Below are 21,397 nucleotides of genomic sequence, written 5' to 3'. Positions count from 1 at the left end.
ATACCAATCATACATTCTACACGCAGAATCTACTCTCGTTTGAACTCAATATCAACTCATTCGCACCATGAGTTCACGATCCGCCCATCAAGTTGATTTACCGTCTCTCTACCAACAAGAAATGCATCGCCACGTATGCTAAGAAGATGAAGGCACCGGCGAAAATAGCGAGATTGATTGCATCTGGCCAGAATGCCTGCGTGTTGAATCCGAAACTACTCAGAATTACAGCGCCGGGAACGGTAATGTCGAGTTTGTATTTCTGATCCACGAGTGTCAAATATGTGACTTCATTGACAATTAAAGATTCGAAGCCGTAGTGGAAAATCGATAAGGATTGTAGCCAAAGAGCGGATTTGGGGATGGCATCGTGGTTGAGGAGAAGACCGGCAAAGAGGAGACTAAACAGCATGACAAGACTCCCAATGAGACTTGCGACGCCGTTATCTTTGAAGACAATACCGAGGAAAAGACAGATTGCAGCCGCTGCGAGATTGAAGAGAACGAGGATGAGGAGGAATTTGAAGAAGTTAGGAGCTTCAGCGACAAGTCCAGTCATAGGGTATAAGATAGAGCCCATGATGAGAGGAGGAATAATTCGAAGTGGTACGATGTCGAAGAGAACTTTGGCAAAAAAATACGTGACGGGAGAGTAGTAGCCATTTGCTCTTTCTCTGACGAAAACCATTCGTTCGGTAGCAAAGACGTTCAGACTTGAGAGGGTACTAAAACCAAAAAGCGCTAGAATGAAAAAGAACAGTCCCAAGCGATTCTGGAATCCCGGAATGTCGTCCGTCAGGCCATAAAACAAGAACCCAGACAGCACAGCCAACAAAATTGCGATTGCGTAGTGTGTCAACATCAACATCGGATTTCTGTAAAGATTGCGCCAGGTACGTTGTGAAAGAATAACAAATTGTCGAAGGTATCCAACTCTTGCATATCCTCTGCCCATGGTAGTTGTGGCCGTCGCGCTGTTCTCCTGTACATGTCCATTTATGCTGCCATTGGCATTTTGAGCGGCGGAAACAGCATTCTTGAGGTCATCATGAAGATCTCTGGCGATTGGCGATTGTGCATAAGATGATACCAGAACGTCCAAATCCGAACCAGATCCAGGGGCATCAGGTGGTAAATTATCTGGATCTTCGGCAATCGATGAATGTTGTCTCGACATCCTGAGCCAGTGCTGGTTGGCCTCTGGGTCTACAGGTGCCTCATCAGGTTGGGAAGTAGGGGTTTCGACTCCACTCTTCTTACGAGTGAAAAGCTCACGTTCTTGCTTTGCCCTTACAGAGTCACGACGTTTGCCTTTAGGTCTTAATAGGGACTCGCTTGGGCTACCAACAACAGGTTCCTCAATGCTACCGCCAGAGATGCTTGCAATTGACTTAACCGCCCTAGTACTGCTTGCTCCAACGCTTGGTGTAACTCCGTGTCTGAAATCAGATGTAGTATCATCAATCGGGGTGCGAGGTGCACCAACATGCATTGTCAAGTCAACCAAGTAGTCGGCAATGTTGAATCCAGGTGGGCAGGCATAACCAATATGATCGAAGTATTCTTGACATAGATTGAACTCGCCAGAATAGACCGTTCTTCCTTTTGCGAGAAGTAGTAATCTATCGAACAAAGCCACAATGTTAGATCTTGGTTGATGAATGGTAAATATGACCGTTCTTTTATAGTTCTTAGCGAGGTTGACGAGACATTCGATGACGTTGAATGCGTTGTATGCATCAAGACCACTAGTTGGCTCATCGAGGAACAATATGCTTGGACTGGTAACCAATTCACAAGCGATTCCAACTCGACGTTTCTCACCACCGGAAATACCACGACCCTTACCATCCTCAGAACCAATCAAAGAATCCTTAATATGAGAGATACCAAGCTGTCGCTCAACTTCAAAGACTCTCTGCTCTTTGGCTGATCTTCCCATGTCTCTTGGCAATCTTAAAAGAGCGCTAGTCATGATCGTTTCGTGAACGGTAAGAGTAGGTAACATGGCATCTTCTTGATCAACAAAACCGATAACACTTCTGTATTCATTATCTGTGACCTTTTCGCCGTTCACATAGAAGTTTCCTTGGACAACACCTCGCTTATTTTTACGAGCAAGAATGTCAAGAAAGGTTGTTTTACCAGCCCCAGATGCACCCATGATTGCCATGATCTCGCCAGGATGAGCGACTCCTTGAACGCCAGTCAAGATCTGCTTTCCATTTATATTGTATGAAACATTCTCAAAGTATAGAGAGGCGGGCTTGTGATCGGTCATTAGCTTGATACTCTCGTCATCGGAATCGTCTAGATGAATAGGGCCGTATTTGAATTGCCTTCGAGACAAGTACCAAACTAAAAGAATAACTGCAACAACAAATAGAGATGCAATGGCAATGACACCTGCGATCAAAGGCGTGTTGATTCTCTTGATAGGGCGTTCGTATCCTGGAACCTCGGTCTCGTAAAGACATTCTCCGGCCTGGCAATTGATAAAAATGCTGCTGTCTCCAAACATTTGTTGAATAAGCAAATCCATCTGAGGTTCCTTGAAAGTACATTCGTTGCTCCCGTCCTTCTGCTCGCAATTAAAGGTTGCAGGACCTCTGATTTCTTGATCGAGGAAGTCCGAAATGTCAACCGATCCATTTTCACCGCAAAGCATCCGGTCTGGAACACACTTGCAAGCAATGTTTTCACATTTTGCGCTGGTCGAGTTGCGGTCGTAATCGTTTTGCGCGCCCGATGTACAAGTATCCAAGGAACAGTAAAACGACTCTCTTTCGTCGACCCAGAATTGAAAGTCGCAGGTCTCTACTTCAGCGTTGCAGGTGAAAGTAACCTGGGGCTTCTTGCCATCTAAGATATCCAGAATTTTTCTGTTTGTGACGTCGCACATCTGGTAGTTCTCCTTTACAACCTCGCCATTTTGATAACAGACGCCTCCTTCTTTTTCTGGCATTAGAGCATTGCATGCCTTGTTGTTCGTACAGACATTGCAGTTGATTCCCGTCCAGCCATCTTCGCAAGCGCATGAATCTGTTGTTCGCATAGGTCGATCCTTTCCATCTGCCAAAGAGCCACAAACTATCAAGAGTCAGTAGGGAAGTTTTCCGGAATTTGCAGCAAGTTTGGCTCACCTGGCTGAAGACAGTCATCGCCACCGAATCCTGGTGGACAAGAGCATTTGCCATTGTATTGATTGCAGTCCGAATATTGCCCGCAAGTGAATGCAGGTAGTAAACAATTGAAACTAGATTCAGTCAGCAAAGATATTTTGGCCTAGAAGAAGAGGCGCAGTACCAAGGAGGACAATCGTCAGGTCGGTCGTCCATGAGAGCTAATTGGGCTTTCATCGAGTCTATCGACGAATAGTTCGTGAAAGCGTGCGCGTTCCATGATAGAGACAGAGTGGCGAGGACTACAGTCCCTAGTTGAAGTCGTTTCATCGTTCGTGGATATTTGCGAAAATCGCGATGGTTGAGAGTGGGAGCTTGCTAATGGAACCAGCTTAATGCTGCGGTGAAGCGACGACTCTTGATGCCATGTAAAGTAGAGGAAGCCGAATGATACTTGGAACGAATAAATAGTATTAGTGAATTTGAAAGAATGGGATTTAAGAGAAACGCTTGCGTGGCAACTCGATACGACTTTGAATGAGAGAATAACAAAATTAATAAACAAAATGAAGCTTGTTATCAAGTAGAGAACAAGAGTTGAACAGCTCAGGTAGTAGGTAGGTAGGTAGGAAGTAACCTTAGAGGTGTCATATCATTTATCTATCATTCAAGTTCATCGGAGGCAGATTTAGCTTGTCCGTCTCCTGTTCTAGTTCTAACAAGCATAAGCGGGGATTGATAAAACCTGGAGCAAAGCAAAGCAAAGCAAAGCAAAATAAAGCAAAGCAGCTGTCAGGAACCAAAAGATAAAAAGATAAGCTGGAAGGGTTGCGAATGGATTAAGTTAGCAATTACGATGACAAAGATCTAGATACATGGTAATTATGTTTGTTTATAGGTTTGTTCATCTCTCAAAGTCATGGACGGAAAGCTGCATGGAAATCTATCCGGCCATTTCGAAATCGAAAGCTCCTATCAATCCTCGTATATATACTCTATGGTAATAAGACTCTCTCTCCAGAGTTTCTCCATCTTATCAATGTCAGATTCATCTTAGATTACAATGGATGTATTCAACCAGCATTGTACATAGAGTAATATGTAAGGGCAAACGTTGTGTCGGAGCTTCGCAAAATTGCCAACATCCATCCTATTGGTTCGATCCCTCACTCTTTCCTGGGGTTGACCGAGGTTTAACAATCTCCACAATGCGATGTCATCCACGCCTTTCACCCATACTCCATGTGACAACGTACTGCTGCAATCTTGAAGATGTAGGTTTGTTTTTCAATATATATATGCTCAAGGTGTCCCATCCACATACCAACATCTCTTAGTCTTCTCCCTAGACAATACTCTCCAACCCATATCAGCCATACCATCTCAAACATGGTCAAGATTGAGCCTTTCGCCGTAGAACAAGTACTGCCCCTCCATTCTCCACCAAAACTGAAATGTCTCTAACATTCTCCTTCCAGTGGATGGACAAATATGAGATCACGCCTGGGGTTCTCAATATTGCCGAAACATGTGCAGCTTCCATCTCCATTGACGATCTCGTGAAGCTATCCGAAGATCCAAATCTGCCTCATCCAATCTCAACCTCGACCAAACTCACATATGGACATATCCGTGGATCTCCCGCTCTTCGAGAACGCCTGGCGTCTCTTTATTCCGCTAGAACTGCATCGGCTCTATCACCAGAGAGTATACTTCTCACGCGCGGTGCAATCGAAGCGAATTTCCTCACATTATATACGCTGATTGGCCCTGGAGATCATGTAGTTTGTGTACATCCCACTTATCAACAATTATACTCTGTTCCACAAAGTCTCGGCGCGGAAGTCTCGCTATGGAAGTTACACAAGGGGAAGAAGTTCATTCCTGATCTAGAGGAGCTGAAGCAATTAGTCAAGGGCAATACCAAAATGATTATTATCAATAATCCAAACAACCCCACAGGAGCTACGATTCCGAAATCCGTTTTACAAGGCTTGACGGAGTTTGCAAAGGAAAAGGATATCATTGTCCTCAGCGATGAAGTTTATCGGCCATTGTTTCACGGAATATCAGTCGCTGACGCAGAATTTCCTCCGTCAATGGTATCCATGCCTTACGAGAAAATTATAGTCACTGGCTCCATGTCAAAAGCTTACTCTCTGGCTGGTATCCGCATTGGTTGGGTCGCATGCAAGGACAAAGCTATCATCGAAGCTCTCGCGGAAGCTCGAGACTACACCACTATTTCTGTGTCACAGCTAGACGATCAAGTTGCCTCGTATGCTATGAATCAATCTGTCATCCACGCAATCCTTGGTAGAAATATCAAACTTGCCAAAACAAATGTGGCACTTGTAGATGCTTTTGTCAATGAACATAGCGAGAATCTGTCTTGGGTTAAGCCAAATGGTGGTACTACAGCTTTCATCAAAGTGGAAAATAGAAGGGAGCCGGTGGATGATGTGCAATTCTGTGTGGATGTTATTGAGAAGACCAAGGTTATGTTCTTGCCAGGTTCTAAATGTTTTGGTGAGGAATTTAAAGGGTATGTGAGAATTGGATTTGTGTGCGAGACGGAGGTCTTGAAGGAAGGTCTGCAGAAATTGGGAGGATATATTAGGGAATATTTAAAATGATGAATATCGATCAAATATTATGATGATTCAAGAGATGTTTCAAATTAACACAAGACCGTAATGAAAATATTATTCTTACTCAGTGCATAGTTATACTGTTTCAGGACGCATCTTCCATTTCATGGTGAGGTGAGCTACTTATTAGACCGGAGTCAAGATCACTAGTAAACATGGTTCCCAACAGTCCGGACTAGCAGACTGATTGTAAACTCTCAATGTTTGGGCGCAAAACAATATTTAAACTAGATGGTAAAGAAGCAATTTTCTTAAAGCAGATGCAAAAATTGAAATCAGTAGAACCTTCAATTTGAAACTGTCACCCAAACTATCTAGATCGCCTAATTATAGTCAGAACTTCAGGGCTTCTGATTGTCGGGTTATGCTCTAAACGCATTAACAAGAACAATATGCACAACTCAAAGCCAGGAAACCATCTCAACATCGCTCATTCACTTATACGAAGCCAGAGATTCAATAGTACGAGCAGAGAATACACGATAAAACCGTATCAATATTCAAATTCTGTCCTAATCTTTGTATTCTCCATGGGTATAAACATATATCTAAAGCATAATCATAATCATAAGCAAACAAACATCGCAATCCCTCCCTTCCTCATAATCATTATCGTCTCTCGTTCCTTCATCTTCCTCGTCGATTCCCTCCTATTGGACCAAACCTTCCCATCATTATTCGCTCATCAATCATTGTCCTCATACCCGCTTCCCGAGCTCGCATCTCTTCCAAGGACAAACACAAAAAACATAACCCTCAATCCTGTTTCTTCCCAGTGCTCTCCACACCTCACCCTCCCTAAGAAATCTCAAGAGCCATTCCCTTCCCCGCCACACCAAGCCCATCCATCTTAACCCCCTTCTTCCCCCCAGAAGAATAACAAATCTCTCTAAACTTGATTCCTCCCTCCCCATTCCCATCCGTACACTCGAACCCCGTGCTCGCATTCTCCCGTTCCACTTTCGCACTGTTCAATCCAATCATACTCTTAACTTTTCTCATTTCCTTCATTCTGTTCAAGCTACCCATCGCAATATCCATCCCGTCCATCTCAACCTCCATGTCCTCTTCAAATTCAACAGCACTTCCATTCAACGCGTTGCCTACAGGAAATCTAATTCCGTTTCCGCTATCAACGGAAGCTTCGAGTGCAGCGGCTTTCGCCATGGCTTTGCTTGTCTGTACGCCATAGGTGTAGAGAGCGGTGAAGACGAGAGAGGTGCCGAGCATGACGTGGAGGGTGTAGAGGACGTAGAGGGTGATGGATTTAGAGCTGAGGAGGTAGGCGAGGTTGGAGAACATTTTTATTGATGTAAGACTTGTATTCGAGGGGCTACTTGTTGTATTTTGAATAGTGGGTTTTTGTGTGGTTTGTTGTAGAGTTTGGTTGATACTCGAAGTCGAAGTCGAAGTCGAGATTGATGATGGAAGTAAGAGAGTGGTTGTTTGCTGATTCGGTGGAAGTTGTATGAGGAGATCTTTATAAAGTGAACTAATAGTTATTTATGATGGTATTGTATTTGTTTGCGTGAATAGTTGGTAAGGTTGAAGTTGTAAGTTGGATAAGGAAAATTGATGTTGAGCAAGTTGAGTCGAGTTGTATGTAGTGCTTCGGAATAGGCAAGAGCAGATGACTTATATCTAAACTTCTAGATTCTTGAAAAACGCGCGGTACCAATGAAAAGAAGAGATTTTTCTTGATTAATTTTTTTTTCAAAGCATTGCCGGGCCATTACTTATTGATTGTTGTGATCTCCCTCAACCCCATATTCTGAAGTCATCGTGAAGTTACTACGATGAATAAATTTCTCCTTGCAAGGAAAATGCTCGCAAAACAATTCATGCCCATAGAACCAGCAAATCATCCCATAATTTTTAGGGAGTGAAACCACTCAAGCGAGCCTAACTGCCAGCACATCCCTCGCGTGAAGGGAGACACACAGCCTTATTTCAGGGGTGGCCACGGTAAATGCATTCATGTCGATAATATGAGCCGCGAATATAGGGCTTAATTTTCAGCGCATAAAGCACTTTTCAACGTCGTCTAATCTTTTCACCGCATGCACTACGTCAGTGCGGAGTCTTTCTGGAACATCTGAAAGAAGGGCAAGGTGATAGAAGATCGTGAGATAGAGATGAAATCGTAAGAGGGGAGAATTAGAGTTTAGTAGTAAGGGTTGAGCGGCATTGATGGTCTCAAACTTCGAATGTTACCCAGCCACCACAATATATCGATTCCACGACTCAGATGCTTGGCTATCATCTGTGTATTATGGGGGATGATAGAGTACCTACTTGATGGGAGTAACATGGTATGATGGGTAGTTCATCGTATGTATGGTGGTCGGGCATTCGTCCCTTCAAAATGGCGGGTCTGAGTGTTTCGTAAGATATTCGACCTCCTGCCATTGACTTCTCATTGATGCTCACATGACTCATTAATAGTGATTTGGAATACCCATTTACCATCAATGAATTTCGAATGTTTCCAGATCGTATAGTCCATTTTTAACTCCTCGAATCCCTTCTCCATACATGAAGCCATCAATATACGCCTCTCCCACAAGAATGTACTGATTATCAGTCTCTCTCAATATGACGTGAAATCTACAACCTGGAAGAATGCATATCAAATCATTTTTGGAGCGGTTCCAGGGTCCAAGTCCAATGAAGCGGCGTCTATTAACTGTCCAACAAGCGGAGATGAGAATTGCTAATCTTCCCTTCTCGTCGAGGCAGGAGATGATGGCAAACTACGCTGAGGTATTTTTTACGACAATGTTGTCGCAAGGGCCTTCATTCGAATAGCGTATTCGGTGTGGTCGTTGAAGATCCAACTGCCACAAGAGATCATTCTACGGAATGCTCCTTGCTCTCGTAGGAGGGTCTTTTCTTAAAGACAACGATACTCCACCATTCTTGTAGAACTTTCAGACCCCAACTATTGTTATCACTAGATTTTAATTCTCTTCTGAAGGATAAGCCGTTCTTTTGGACTCTGCCTATAATGACACCAGTACGTCTCAAAACATATCCATCTTGAAGAAACTGCGCATTAGCATGACTGTCAACGGCAGCCATGAACTGGGGCTTGCTATGTTGAAGTCCGATTATTGTGGGCTGGCAGCTTTGAGGAGGTCTTGTCCATTTCGGTACCCATGAAGGAAGGCCGTCATTGTCGGGCGCTTTTTGATTTCTTTGGTTGACACATATAACATCCAGTCTTCGAGAATCTTGAACTATATGTCTCGCAGTATGCGTATGTACCCGTCGCATTGACAAGGAATAATCGATTTTACCAAAGGTTTCCGGTGAGTTTGATATCCCTGCCAATGCGTACACTTTATCTTTTGGATCTGATGACTTCTTACTCTTGTGGAAAAGCAAAAGCTCAAAAAGAGGAGAGCTGACGGCATCAGGGACCTGATCTCTTGACACTTGCAAGCTTTTTGGTCCCCCAGTGGTAAGAGTTCGTACAAATGATGGTGATTTTAAGTAGATAGACAGCAGTAAGTGTTCTTCTCTCTTCAATATATCGCCGGTGTTACGAAGCTCCATTATAGGTGTACTCTCGTCCCCGCAAAGTACAATTGCTTCTTTGGCACAGACAACTTCTTGAACGACCCATATTCTCCACCAACATTGCCTGCGAAAAAGAGTTATCAAAGCCATCAATTGGTCCTAGATTGACGGGTCATGGAGCATTTTAATCACTTGATTCCTTGCAGCTTTGTTCATTTTTTTTGGCCAGTCGGATTACCAAGGAACTATTATCCTTCTCGGAACCAATCCAAACATGTACAGACTATGCGTTTGATAAATGGTTCTCATCATAGCTATTTGATCATTTCGCTCTGGTACATTGCTCTGGTCAATACAGATGGCATCAACCCATAGAAAGCTTTCGTCATTTTCATTTTGAGCACGTAATCTTCTCCAAGCTCCAACGAGATTTTGGATGCGGAAAGGCGTTTTCCGTTGATACGTATTGACTCTGAGGAAATTTTGGCCCCCCCAAGTATACGAAAGTGCTCGGCTCTATGCAAAGCTGTGTGAATGAGCCGACAACAAACAACATCATCCTTCGAAATCGAGGGAAGACTTCGTAGTAATCGGATCTCATCTAGATCATGTTCCAATTCCTTGTATTGGAATGAGTCCATTGGTTGATTCATCCGTGTGATACTGTGTTGTTGTGTAAGATTGAGAATGATCTCTTTTGGTTGATTGTGTAGCCAAGGAAGTCGGGGGAAAAAGTCTGTCAATGCCGAAGAGGAAGCTTTTGGATGCTATTGATGAGCCACACAAACAGCCTGATCAATCCTCATCACAACCTACAACTGGAACTCATTTCGGAGCCTTCATTTTATTGCTACCTGATTGACGCGCGACAACTCCAACAAACTATAACCATAGCAACGACTTATCAAGGATGCCAGAAAGTGGGGGCTTGTAGGATCCATGGACAACCTTATCTTAAGCTCACCGTTTCTTTTTACAACTCTTTTCAGACCTCCAAGAAAGTTCACACGTGGTTAAAAGAAAAACTAGCACCTTTCGGATTTTCTATCGACTTCTTGACTGTTAACTTCTAGTTGTAGTACGATTGTCAATGTGATGATCTTAAGAAATACAAGATATCACAGACCAGCCATTGGTTGGCGACCTAGATCTTTCACCATGTCCATACTAGGTAGTTCGGATGAGTATATGAGGAATATTGTATGAATCTGGGAACTTCTTCATATCCATACACCTACAAGAAATGGTACATTGAAATATAGATTGCTTTTTAAGAGTTTGGGCCATGTCATTCGAGCCAAATCCTGCCAATTTTGCCGCCTCGCCGGCTCATTACCCTCCCAGGTTATGTTCATCTGACTGTCAAACCAAGTCATTTGTCTATACCTAGGTAGAGGGGCTTAAGGAGGGGAGGGCGGGTGAACCAAAGCATTTGTCAGAATCAGGCATTTAGTCCAGTCGTGCAACCGTGATGAAGTAAACGCTCGTCGTTCTAGACTAAAAGTCGATGACGTTGGTGAGACATCCCCGCATCCCCCACTACTCATACTTTTTTTGTATTCTTCACTTCACTTCATCTCTTTATTCTCTATCAAAGTTCGCATTCCAAATTCAAATCTCAAAGATCTCGAGTCCATTTCATTTATTCAGAATATCATTAAGGACAATTTCAAGATGTCTTCCAATTTCTATCTTGAAGGTACCCCAGATGAAGTCAAGAATGCAAAGGTTAGTGACTACCGGCTTGCCTGTCAAACTATATAGCTGACAGAGATAATGAAGGGACTTCATCTTGTAACAATGTCAACTCCCAATGGCAAAAAAGTTCAGATTATGCTCGAGGAGTTGAAGGCGGCATATGGCACCGAATGTAATGAGTGTCATCTGGAATCAAGCGTATAGGGCCTTGCTAACTGATTTAGACACTCACTCTCTCATTCATATCTCAACTAATGAGCAAAAGAAAGACTGGTTTTTGAAGTTGAACCCGAATGGTATGTTATAATAGAAAGTTGTATGGGAGTTCAATGCTTAGTATCTTGCAGGTCGAATTCCTATCTTGATCGATAACACTAAGACTCCTCCATTTCCTGTTATGGAGACCAGTGCAGAACTACTTTATCTCTTGAAAGAGTTCGATAGCAAGGATATGTTTGGGTTCAAGGACGAGTTGGAGAGAAATGAGTGCCTTCAATGGCTGTTCTTCTGGCATGGTAGCGTAAGATCTTCGTTGCCCTGAAAATGTTGCACGGCTAACAGTTTGATAGGGTGCCCCGGTGAGTTCAAGCATAGAGATGCCATATAACATTGCTATTCTATGGAGAATTACCAAACTCTCCATATTCTCTAAAAAATTCCATCCAAAGTCATGATGCTTTAGCATTACTAATGACTCCAATATGTAGTATCAAGGCCAAACGAACTACTTTTCCAAGATTGCAAGCGCGAAGAATCCAGGTTGGTAGCTATTCGTCAAATTTATGCACAGCATTTAACGCTGGTGGATACATAGAAGCTCTAGAGAGATTCAAGAACGAGACCCTGCGCGTTTTTGGGGTGCTCGAGATTCGCTTGTCAGGCAAATATACTGGTGAGCCTCGTGAGTACTTGGCTGGCAATGGGAAAGGAAAATATTCCGTTGCTGATATTGGAACTTGGCGTAAGTTCTCTAGATAATCTTCATGAGGCCTTAGTTGACGATGAATTTCAGCATGGGTAAGTGGATGGGACTTCTCTGGTGCAATCTCAAAGGAAGATATGAATGCATTCCCGCATGTATTGAAGTGGATTGATAGAATTGCTGAGGTTAGTAATGGTCACTTGAACATTGACTCTTGCTGACAACATTAGCGACCCGCCGTTCAAAGTGGAACTGCCAAAAGATGGCAAAATTGGTGAATTTAGTCGTCCAAATAAATAGTGATTAGGTTATTCACATTTTTCATGCACTTTGGAACAGCAGTGGTAACTCTATGCAGTTATTAGAGTGAATTGGGAGATATGGTGATATAAATGACCAATCGTTATGCTTCAACCTTTTACTAGTATGTATCTGTGAGCTTCCATCTTGGGGCTCTGGTCCAATCAAGAGCTGCTCTATCGTTGTCCATTGAAAATGTGTTCCTTGAAACTTCAGCATTTGCGTTCTCAGTCTGTGTGATATATCTAACCGTCACACCTGAGAACATAACTTCTGTATGTGTTGCCTGTTTGCAAACGCTCCTTCATCGCCTAGCCATCTCAGTAATTGAAATATTGGAGAATGTAATTCTAGACGTGATGGTTTTGATGCAGATGATTCAATCGGCTTTGTACTTGCCCGTTCACTAGCGTTTTAACGGACCTACATAAAGTTCGGCTTCCCGCAGAAGACTTTCTTTTCCTGCAACAACAAACGGTAAACTTCCCGTATTTCCAGTATGGGAGACTCCTGTAATTTCTTTGCGTCACTTGCTTCTTTGCAGGTGTGTTTCAACTTTATCTACCTTTCAAAGGTGCTTTCCATGCAATTGTCAATGATGTTTGTATTTGTTGCAGTTTTTGCTTTTATTTTTTCTTGAGTGTGCTTGCTGTCAAACATACCAATAATAATTATCTTTGTCGGAACATAATTTCGCAGCTACACTTTCCTGAATAAAAAGAGAAAGTCTTCCGTCCCAAACTAGGGGGAGATACACTCCCGAATGTAGAATTTTCAGCAACGAGAAATTACTGCTGTCTCCGGACGTCCATATAAACTCTTTTCTTCCGCGGCTCAACTTTATGAGCAGCAACCGAAAGACTTCAGCAGCAAGAGTAACTTCCGGATATTTTATTCTCAATGTAACCACAGAAAGAATCCTTAGCTTGAACTTGTAGAGCGCCCTTAACTTCACTGTAGGGTCCACGTGGGCATAGAAATCCTTCCTGGCCCGAAGTTGCATCAAAATAAATCTGCGAATATTCACCATTTCTCCTCCCTCCCTCCCTCATTTCTCCACTCTAAATTGAACATTGACTAAATTATCATATCAATCAATATTCATTTTCAGAATACTTTATACTGTCCATTCTACTTCCCTTTCAAATTCAAAAGGTAAACAGCCAGTTATCTTTACAGACAAAAACACCCATAACCAACTCATCCAACTTTACTCATCGATGAATGTCACCGCCTCTCACACACTCCCACTGGCAGAGGCCCGCCATTTTGACGAATGGTTCAGAATAGCTATGACGTGGAAGATTGGAAAGGTAAGGAACCTTGTAGCTTGTCTTGTATTACAATCTCCATTAACCAGCGCTTTCATTACAGAGTTACAGATGTGTGTCCCCAGTAAAAGAGAAAAGCTTTGATGGGAGCAAGGGAGAACCAGTGGGACTCTTAACACCGCCAGCTTCTCCCTTCAAGCCAAAATCCCCGTCTTCCTTGGACTCTCCAGTGTCGACCCGAAAAAGCTCGATCACATCTTCCCTGGTCTCTCCTATCTCTGAATCATCGTTACTGGCCCCATTGTGCCTCACGCCACCAATGGTAGTTACACTGCCCGATTCCAAATCAGCAGTTCAACCAAAGTCTACCTCATCACAGGCAGTTGATCTCCCTGGTTGTTCCAAATCATCACCACCTATACTTCTCCCTCCTTCTCCTCCTCCAGAAAAAGCGCCATTATTCGAGAACGAGTTCTACGAAGTCAAAACTTCCCCAAAGGGCGGTCTAGGTTGTTTTTCCAAAGTGGATATTGAATCCGGAACTATGATTCATTCCGAGGAACCTTTGTTCTTATCTTCAATGGTGCAAATATACTATAACTTTGAACAACTGACAGCGGAAAAACAAGCTGCCTATCTAAAATTGCATTATTGGCAGGGTCTTGCTGCTCATAAGATTCTTGCGATTTTCCAGACTAATCGGTATGTGTATCCGTCTAGGCTATTAAAGTTATTATAGCGCACTTCAACACGTGTGAGATGATTCTATCACTGACTTGACATGTCGATAGTTTTCATGTACCCGGTGGCAAATCAGGGATTTTTCTAAATTCTTCTCGTTTTAATCACGCCTGTCCTGGTTTCTGCAATTGCACTTATGGATTTCGTAAAGATATCAACAAGATGGTATTCACAACCCTCAGTGATATAGCCAAAGGTCAAGAAATCACAATTTCTTATGCGAATGTACCCACTCATTTGTATCAAAACTACGGATTCTTTTGTGATTGTCCGGGATGTCCTCCAGGGAGTTTTGCATCTAAAAAATTGGAATATGAGAATGATCTGAAAAGACAGGCAGAGAAGCCAATTGACGATGCGGACTATTTGGAGCCGTATCCGTATCCAGGGAATGAGGTTGAGGCGTGGGAGAATGACATGTTTGGGTGGTAAATTGGAAGAGTGATAGGAGGGAGAGTGTGAAAGGGGAGAGAGACACTGGGTTGTTGATGGATGTCTGAGGAAGATTTATGGCATGAGAAAAATCATTTTCATCCATTGCTTCAGCGGAGGATATCAAGTTGTTAGATAAGTTACCATAGGAAAATTTGAAGATATGCACTTGACATAACGCTGGATGTTAGTGGTCTTGGGGTTACTGACGGAAGTCCGAAATTGACGTTAAACTATATCATCTACTAATCATGAGGGATGTCAGGGATGGAGCAGCGATTGGTCACCTTTCAGTTGTTGGAAGGTTTATCATTTTGAACATAGAAGTTTGGAAGATCCACAACGATTAATGAAATATTTTCTAGCGAAGTCCATGCAGTTTTCTGTGGTGACACGGCGAGACAGTGGCTTTTTCTCAACGCCTCGTTTGCGCTATTCTGGAAGTGTGAAACTTGAAACAGGACTGTGAGGTTCTGTCTGTAAAAAATAAGAATAACAAAGACGGTAGAAAGGTGGACTCAAATCGAAGTCCATAGTTTGTACCAACTACAGACATAGGTAGAATTCTCAGAGCTTTTACCTCCAAGTAAAATTCAGCATTGATATCTCTAGGTTCCTCTCTCAATGCACAGTTTCCTCACACAAATTCATCCCTTCCATCAGTTTCATCCTACCCATCACACCCACCCCAAATATATAAACCACATACCACAACATCCGAAATGAAAAATCAACCCTCAACCTCCCAGTCGCAAGCAAAATAGGTAGCAAAGGAGATTTTGTATCGTCATTGAAATATCCATCTGAGATAAATGCTTCTGTGGATTCTCGTCTGCGAAGAGCAGAGAGGGTCAATGGGAGGGTTGAGAGAAAGAAAAAAAAGATGGGGGAGGAGGTGGAGAGGGGGAAAAGCGGGGAGAGAGGTGAGCAAGGGGAGTGGGAAGGTGGGGAAGGGGAGGGGAAGAGTGAGGGGAAGAGTGAGGGGAATGGGAATGGGAATGAGAGGGGGAGGGGGAGGAAGTGGTGGTGGAGGAGTAGAGTACGAGAGTAAGTGGAAAGAGGGAGGAGGAGGAAGTAGTAATGGAGGAGTAGAGTGTGAGAGTAAATGGAAAGAGGGGAGCGCTGGAGTGATAAGGTAGAGGGAAGACTAGGGGACTAGTGAACGAGGGTTTGGCAAAATTAGGAATGAAGATGAAGAGTTACAGCTCTAGAGGATAAAAAGTGGTGAATTATAGGGTTATTGATGTGCAATTTTGTGATTTAAGTAGAGCTTAGATCTACGGCAGGAGCTCGCAACTAGAACAAAAAACGTGAGACTGCGGTCGTTTTTCACGTCGGCCAGCCGCTGACTTGTGGTGAACATATATATGAAACATGGCACTGGTGTGAAGTTTCAAAGTTGAACAAGCCCGATTTGAAGAGAACTACAGACTGAGAATTTGGAAGACCGATAGAAAGCTTGCATAGAAAATCTGAATGCATGATTGGATGTTAAGAACTTTCGGCTCAGTAGTTGATACAATAGCACTGGAAGTGAATAACAGCGAGTACTCACCAGCCTACCAACCAGCTCACACTTTACTCTCACCTCATGCTCTCCCTCAAACTCTCAACTCAACTCAACTCAACTCATCTCAACTCAACTCACCATTTCATCCACCATGCTCCACTTAAAAGTCCATACCCCTCTTCCAAAAACATCACGTTCCCAATATCCCCAAAACATTCTCCCTAACAATGAAGGCACTCAAAAGTCAAGAGAAACCCGAACCTCCTCCAACCACCAAAACAGCAAAAGCTGAAGAGCGCGACGCTCTTTAACCCCAATGATCCACAATCGGATATGTTATCCTTTCGATAATTCATATATCCGATCGTGTCACTGTCCGATCGAAGCCCTGACAATGCTAAGTAGAAAGGCGGACAACATTCTCGAGAATGATGAATTCTACCGCTGCGCCATCGAGACGTGTGGGTGCTTGTTGGTTGGTCGCGTAGTGGGATACATATTGGAGGGCGGGGAGTGGTTTCGCTTGGATTGTATTTTATCTCCAAGTTGATAATGATGGATGTAACGTGATTTAATGTCTACCTAGTAGCGATCCATTTACACGTTTACTTGTTATGGAGTTTCTCGCTGCATATCGCCATGACTCTTCAAATCGGGCAAACGGCGAATTCTTCCTTATATATCATATTTCTCTCACCATTGTAGATTGTCTCAAACTTCTTGCACTTGCGGAGTCGTCGCACGATTGAGCCTCCCGGATATGATTGGTAGTCCCTTTCAACAATCATCTGTTCCTCCGAAGTTCAAACTTCGTTTTCCTGCTCTCCATTTTTCACATTGTCCTCCGACTTCCCAGCATCCTTCCTCCTATTTCTATCCTTCGCTTTGCCCTTGATCTTTGCACTAACCGCCTCATGCTTGTTCTTCCACATCCCTCCATACCGATACTCTGGATGTTTGCCATCACCATCTACTTTCCCTCCACTGACATCCTTCCAACATCTACCCGTACATACGAAATGCCATTTTTTCGTTTCATCAATCTGACAACGTATCAACACATCGCGAGGTGTATGGCATATAGTACAGGGTTTGCTATGTGGCGACGGTGAGGTAGACGGCGAGTTTAATTTTGTAGATGGAATTGTCGAGTCTTCGGTATTGATGTTGGAAGTATTCTTACTCGGACCTGAATCTTGATCTGCCATATTTGTATCCGTATACGCGGCTTGGTCTTCCGACATTGTTATGTGATGTGATGTGATGTGATGTGATATGATATGATATGAATAGAATCCTGGCGTTTTTGAACATCATGAGTTCTCCCAAAGTAGAGAGTTCGGATGTCAATGCCGAAGCTCTCCCCATATTTGTGGCTGTGATTGTGCATATATTGTTGCTGCTATAAATAAAGTATGCTGGTGAATTTAAGGACATCATGGGATTACCGGTATTCATCGAGATTATTCTAGAATTCTACAAAAAGCAGCACTAGCTCAGCCACCCTCAGCCATAGCACGTCTACGTCATCTTGATTCTTGACTCCGAATTATTAGAGTTTAATGCATTACCTATCCATGCGACCGGCCTTGGCAAGATTTGGAGCATTGTCTTTGTTGGGGAGAGAGAAAAAGTATATAACGAAGCGGTTTTCATGTAAGTTAGTAAGTTAACTAATCCATTGGTATTAATTATTAATAGTTACTCTTAATTGTAACAATTGAATAAATCATCTTTGATACCCGCTCAAATACCAATCAATCCGACTCAATTCCCATACTAAAGACACAATGGCTGCTGCATCATCTTCTGTATGTATACTTCCTCTCATCTCGCGTTCGTAATTGTCGGGAATTCTCTAACGATTTCGATCTTCACAGGCGGACGTATTTGCATACATTGTTGCAATCTTCATTCCTCCTCTGGCTGTCTTCTTGAAGACTGCATGTGGAGTTGACTTTCTTATCAATATTTGCTTGACCATCCTTGGTTGGATTCCAGGCGTGATCCGTAAGTTTCATGTCCATGTCTCATGCTATGAATTTATCGATATACTTATAAATTGATAGATGCCTGGTATGTCATCTCAAAGCATGACCCAGCTAAATATGCTCCATGAGGAGGGCATTATAGGGGCATTATAGGGGCATCATAGTGGGAATGTTGGTGATGATTGGTGATTCATGGTAATGATAGCTGGGGAGTGGGCGTGTCAGGAGGGATTGGCGTTCGAGGTTGGAGGGAATCTCATCGACGGTTCATTCTGAGATGAGGATATCCCAGGAGTAATTGTTTTAATATATATACCTTTCAAGAGTTATTCGAATTGGTCAATCATGCCACAATAATAAGCATACACTCTATTGATTTATATCTTCTCGCATCTATACAGACCAAATAATTGTGTCAAGCCTTGGAAATTCGATAGATTCTTCTGGATACCCATCTAAGCCCTACAGAGGTAGTAAGATCGGATCAACCGGAAGCCATCAGTCCACTAAGTTGAAACCGATTGATAATATATTGGGTAATTGTTCGAGGGGCGCAGACACCATTATTCTTTGGACTGTCGGACAATTCGAATCCAACACGACTATTGTCGGATTCTTACTAATAAAACTCTTGGAATGATGAATGTCAAGAAAATTAAGAAAAGAAAGGTCCGAAAAAAAGATGTCAAGCATACTTAAGCAGCATAGCCAAGCCAAGCGAAGGTCCCTTTACTTCACCCCGAGAACATATAAATAAATGTCATCCCCTCCATCGAACACTTTCTCTCCTAATTCCCATTGGAAGAATTCCACCACCTTTCCACACAGGAGTTCAACCAATTATTTATGCTATGCTGTTTGTACTGAAATCCTTCGTTTTCAAGGTTTGTATATGATTGGACTTATTTGTTCTCATCACCTCAGCTCTAAGGTATTTATACTCGTGGTCACTGCTTTGCGGTGTCATGGTTACAGTGTATCGCTCGGCGTACATCGCTATTTCTTCAATTGGCATTGAGGAATGCCAGCGAATTGCTTGGACGAGTAGCCCGATGGCTGAGAGAATCATGGCCGGCTCACTCATTTCTCTCTCGGCTGCTCCGTGTTTCGACGGTTAAAAGGTCTGATTGTATCTTAACGGAAGTAATAATTCATATGTTCTCAAAAGCCGGTTTGCTGAAACTGCTGTCGCCAAGCTTGTCGGCTGGGTGCTTGGCAGCTGTGGTGTCAAAAATGCCTTGAATTGTCTCTCCTATAATAATTTTGAGGGATTATTCACGCTACAATCTCATTCTACTTCGATTTCACCGCCATAATCCTGCTTTTGAATAGTGAATCGCGCGTCGTGTCTTTTGTGGTCTGGACCCAACTAATTTCGCAGGAACGAACGAACAATCAAGAAAATCATAACAACCTCGTACAGAGAACGAAAGACGGCAACGACGACCTGCAATTTCTCAGTCATCACGTCCACCTTCCATATCTAAATCGACCATCATGGCTCGAACAGCCCGACCAGCTCATAGACGCAAACACCATACAACCAGTACTTCGGCGGCGCCAAAGGAAGATATCGAAATGGCCGCATCACCGCAAGTCCACGGCCACGGCCACGTTGCTGAGGTTTCAGTCGAAACTAGTACTGGACGTTCGACGACCGCACATCATAACTTATCGGAAACTCTACACCACATGCTACCTACGCATAGAGTCAATCACAAGGGCTACAAAGTTACAAAGGGTATTCAGCCTGACGGAGAAAGTGGTAGACGCGGTATACACCCTTTCCATTTCTTCAAGATATGTTGGACGTCGACCAGTGATGCTTCTCGACTTGTCAACATTCTCTGGCCTGTTGTGCCTGCAGCACTCGCCGTTCGATATGCTAGGGGCGACCTCCATCTGGTGGTTTTTATCCTCAATTACATCGCGATGGTGCCCTGTGCAAATTTAATTGGCTTCGCCGGACAGGAGCTGGCGAGGAAACTACCAAAGGTGTTTGGCATATTGTTGGAAACTACACTTGGAAGTATTGTGGAGATGATTCTTTTTATAGTCCTTCTAACAAGGTCAGGAAATGCCATCTTGTTCTATGTTTACAATAACTAACCTGCTCAAACAGGGATGAATATGGGGTTATCCAAGCTGCGATTTTAGGCTCAATGCTAGCTACCTTACTATTATGTTTAGGAATGTGTTTCTTTGTTGGTGGTCTGACACGAGATGGTAGGCTCAATTCCTCGTATCCTTTGCTGTCTATTGCTAAATCACATTTTAGAGCAGGTATTCGACGAAGCTGTCAGTGAAGTTGGAAGTGGACTGTTGTTGACGGCGTAAGAGACTTTCTTGTAGACAACTTACGTATCGCTGACTGTACAACAGTGGACTTGGCCTCATTATACCCTCGGCATTCGCAACGGCCTTGTCAATGAAAACCTCCGCGGAACTCACAGAAGCGGTCATTGCAAAGAAAGTCCTCGATATATCTCGCGTCACATCCGTACTTCTTATCATTGCTTATGCCACCTACGTCTTTTTCCAGATGCGAACTCATCACAGCATATACGATGCTATTCTAGAAGCGGATGAACAAAAGGATGAGGATCGCCATAGGGATTTGCAAAAAGACAAGCTTACCTTTACTGAGTGTGTTATTGCTCTTGCAATCTCAATCGCTCTAGTAACTCTGATTGCCATCAGTTTGGTCGAACAGATCCCAACAATTGTTAAAGAACATAATATTTCTGATGCATTTATGGGCCTTATCCTTGTTCCTCTAGTTGAAAAAGCTGCCGAGCATCTTTCTGCGGTAGATGAGGCTTACGACAATCAGATGAACTTCGCGTTATCTCATGTTCTAGGCGCAACGATTCAAACAGCACTGTTTAACGGTCCTTTGGTTGTCATTATTTCCTGGGGTATGAATAAGGGGTTGGATCTCAACTTTGAGATGTTTGATATCGTTGTCCTGATCCTAGCAATTTTGGTCGTAGGAAACTTCTTACGAGACCAAAAGAGTAATTATCTAGAAGGAGCTCTATGCGTGATTGTTTACATCATTATCGCAGTGGCCGCTTTCTTTTATCGTAAGTAAAAATATTTGATCGTGGAAATCTTCGCGGTAAAAAGACCGTATTTTCAGTTAAGCTAACTTGTAATTCAGCTAATCCGGAAGAACATGCTGTCGAAGGCGAGGCGACTGGTGCAGCTATAGAGGCTGTTCGCCGTCTTCTTTGA

The 21,397-nt window shown here is 43.1% G+C and overlaps 9 protein-coding genes across 9 annotated transcripts; 5 read left to right on the top strand and 4 right to left on the bottom strand.

Moving 5' to 3' along the window:
- Positions 1-97: 97 nt before the first annotated feature.
- On the bottom strand, positions 98-3,452 carry EAF01_009334 (uncharacterized protein; the record flags this gene model as incomplete). Its single annotated transcript, XM_038917590.1, has 3 exons — positions 98-3,090; positions 3,144-3,256; positions 3,307-3,452. 3 exons carry the CDS (start codon positions 3,450-3,452, stop codon positions 98-100), a joined length of 3,252 nt encoding a protein of 1,083 aa, XP_038767195.1.
- A 1,059-nt stretch (positions 3,453-4,511) lies between these two features.
- On the top strand, positions 4,512-5,758 carry EAF01_009333 (uncharacterized protein; the record flags this gene model as incomplete). Its single annotated transcript, XM_038917589.1, has 2 exons — positions 4,512-4,544; positions 4,601-5,758. 2 exons carry the CDS (start codon positions 4,512-4,514, stop codon positions 5,756-5,758), a joined length of 1,191 nt encoding a protein of 396 aa, XP_038767194.1.
- An 813-nt stretch (positions 5,759-6,571) lies between these two features.
- EAF01_009332 (uncharacterized protein) lies at positions 6,572-7,075 on the bottom strand (the record flags this gene model as incomplete). The annotated part of the gene is made up of 1 exon (XM_038917588.1): positions 6,572-7,075. One exon carries the CDS (start codon positions 7,073-7,075, stop codon positions 6,572-6,574), a length of 504 nt encoding a protein of 167 aa, XP_038767193.1.
- A 1,548-nt stretch (positions 7,076-8,623) lies between these two features.
- On the bottom strand, positions 8,624-9,445 carry EAF01_009331 (uncharacterized protein; the record flags this gene model as incomplete). Its single annotated transcript, XM_038917587.1, has 1 exon — positions 8,624-9,445. One exon carries the CDS (start codon positions 9,443-9,445, stop codon positions 8,624-8,626), a length of 822 nt encoding a protein of 273 aa, XP_038767192.1.
- A 1,524-nt stretch (positions 9,446-10,969) lies between these two features.
- On the top strand, positions 10,970-12,193 carry EAF01_009330 (uncharacterized protein; the record flags this gene model as incomplete). Its single annotated transcript, XM_038917586.1, has 9 exons — positions 10,970-11,023; positions 11,078-11,165; positions 11,218-11,289; positions 11,341-11,513; positions 11,563-11,571; positions 11,701-11,752; positions 11,808-11,954; positions 12,006-12,100; positions 12,146-12,193. 9 exons carry the CDS (start codon positions 10,970-10,972, stop codon positions 12,191-12,193), a joined length of 738 nt encoding a protein of 245 aa, XP_038767191.1.
- A 1,242-nt stretch (positions 12,194-13,435) lies between these two features.
- EAF01_009329 (uncharacterized protein) lies at positions 13,436-14,659 on the top strand (the record flags this gene model as incomplete). Its single annotated transcript, XM_038917585.1, has 3 exons — positions 13,436-13,528; positions 13,590-14,188; positions 14,278-14,659. The coding sequence occupies 3 exons, from the start codon at positions 13,436-13,438 to the stop codon at positions 14,657-14,659; spliced, it is 1,074 nt and encodes a 357-aa protein (XP_038767190.1).
- A 2,313-nt stretch (positions 14,660-16,972) lies between these two features.
- EAF01_009328 (uncharacterized protein) lies at positions 16,973-17,413 on the bottom strand (the record flags this gene model as incomplete). Its single annotated transcript, XM_038917584.1, has 1 exon — positions 16,973-17,413. The coding sequence occupies one exon, from the start codon at positions 17,411-17,413 to the stop codon at positions 16,973-16,975; it is 441 nt and encodes a 146-aa protein (XP_038767189.1).
- A 359-nt stretch (positions 17,414-17,772) lies between these two features.
- On the top strand, positions 17,773-18,542 carry EAF01_009327 (uncharacterized protein). Its single transcript, XM_038917583.1, has 3 exons — positions 17,773-17,980; positions 18,050-18,179; positions 18,239-18,542. Exons 1-3 carry the CDS (start codon positions 17,960-17,962, stop codon positions 18,286-18,288), a joined length of 201 nt encoding a protein of 66 aa, XP_038767188.1. The 5' UTR covers positions 17,773-17,959; the 3' UTR covers positions 18,289-18,542.
- Positions 18,543-19,657: 1,115 nt separating this feature from the next.
- EAF01_009326 (uncharacterized protein) lies at positions 19,658-21,397 on the top strand (the record flags this gene model as incomplete). Its single annotated transcript, XM_038917582.1, has 5 exons — positions 19,658-20,229; positions 20,283-20,386; positions 20,439-20,493; positions 20,543-21,246; positions 21,324-21,397. 5 exons carry the CDS (start codon positions 19,658-19,660, stop codon positions 21,395-21,397), a joined length of 1,509 nt encoding a protein of 502 aa, XP_038767187.1.

The sequence above is a fragment of the Botrytis porri genome (assembly GCF_014898465.1).
Source record: "Botrytis porri strain MUCL 3234 chromosome Unknown BPOR_013, whole genome shotgun sequence".
Classification (NCBI taxonomy): domain Eukaryota; kingdom Fungi; phylum Ascomycota; class Leotiomycetes; order Helotiales; family Sclerotiniaceae; genus Botrytis; species Botrytis porri.
The sequence above is the reverse complement of the archived record's forward strand: the minus strand, read 5'-3'. Positions and strand labels throughout refer to the sequence as shown.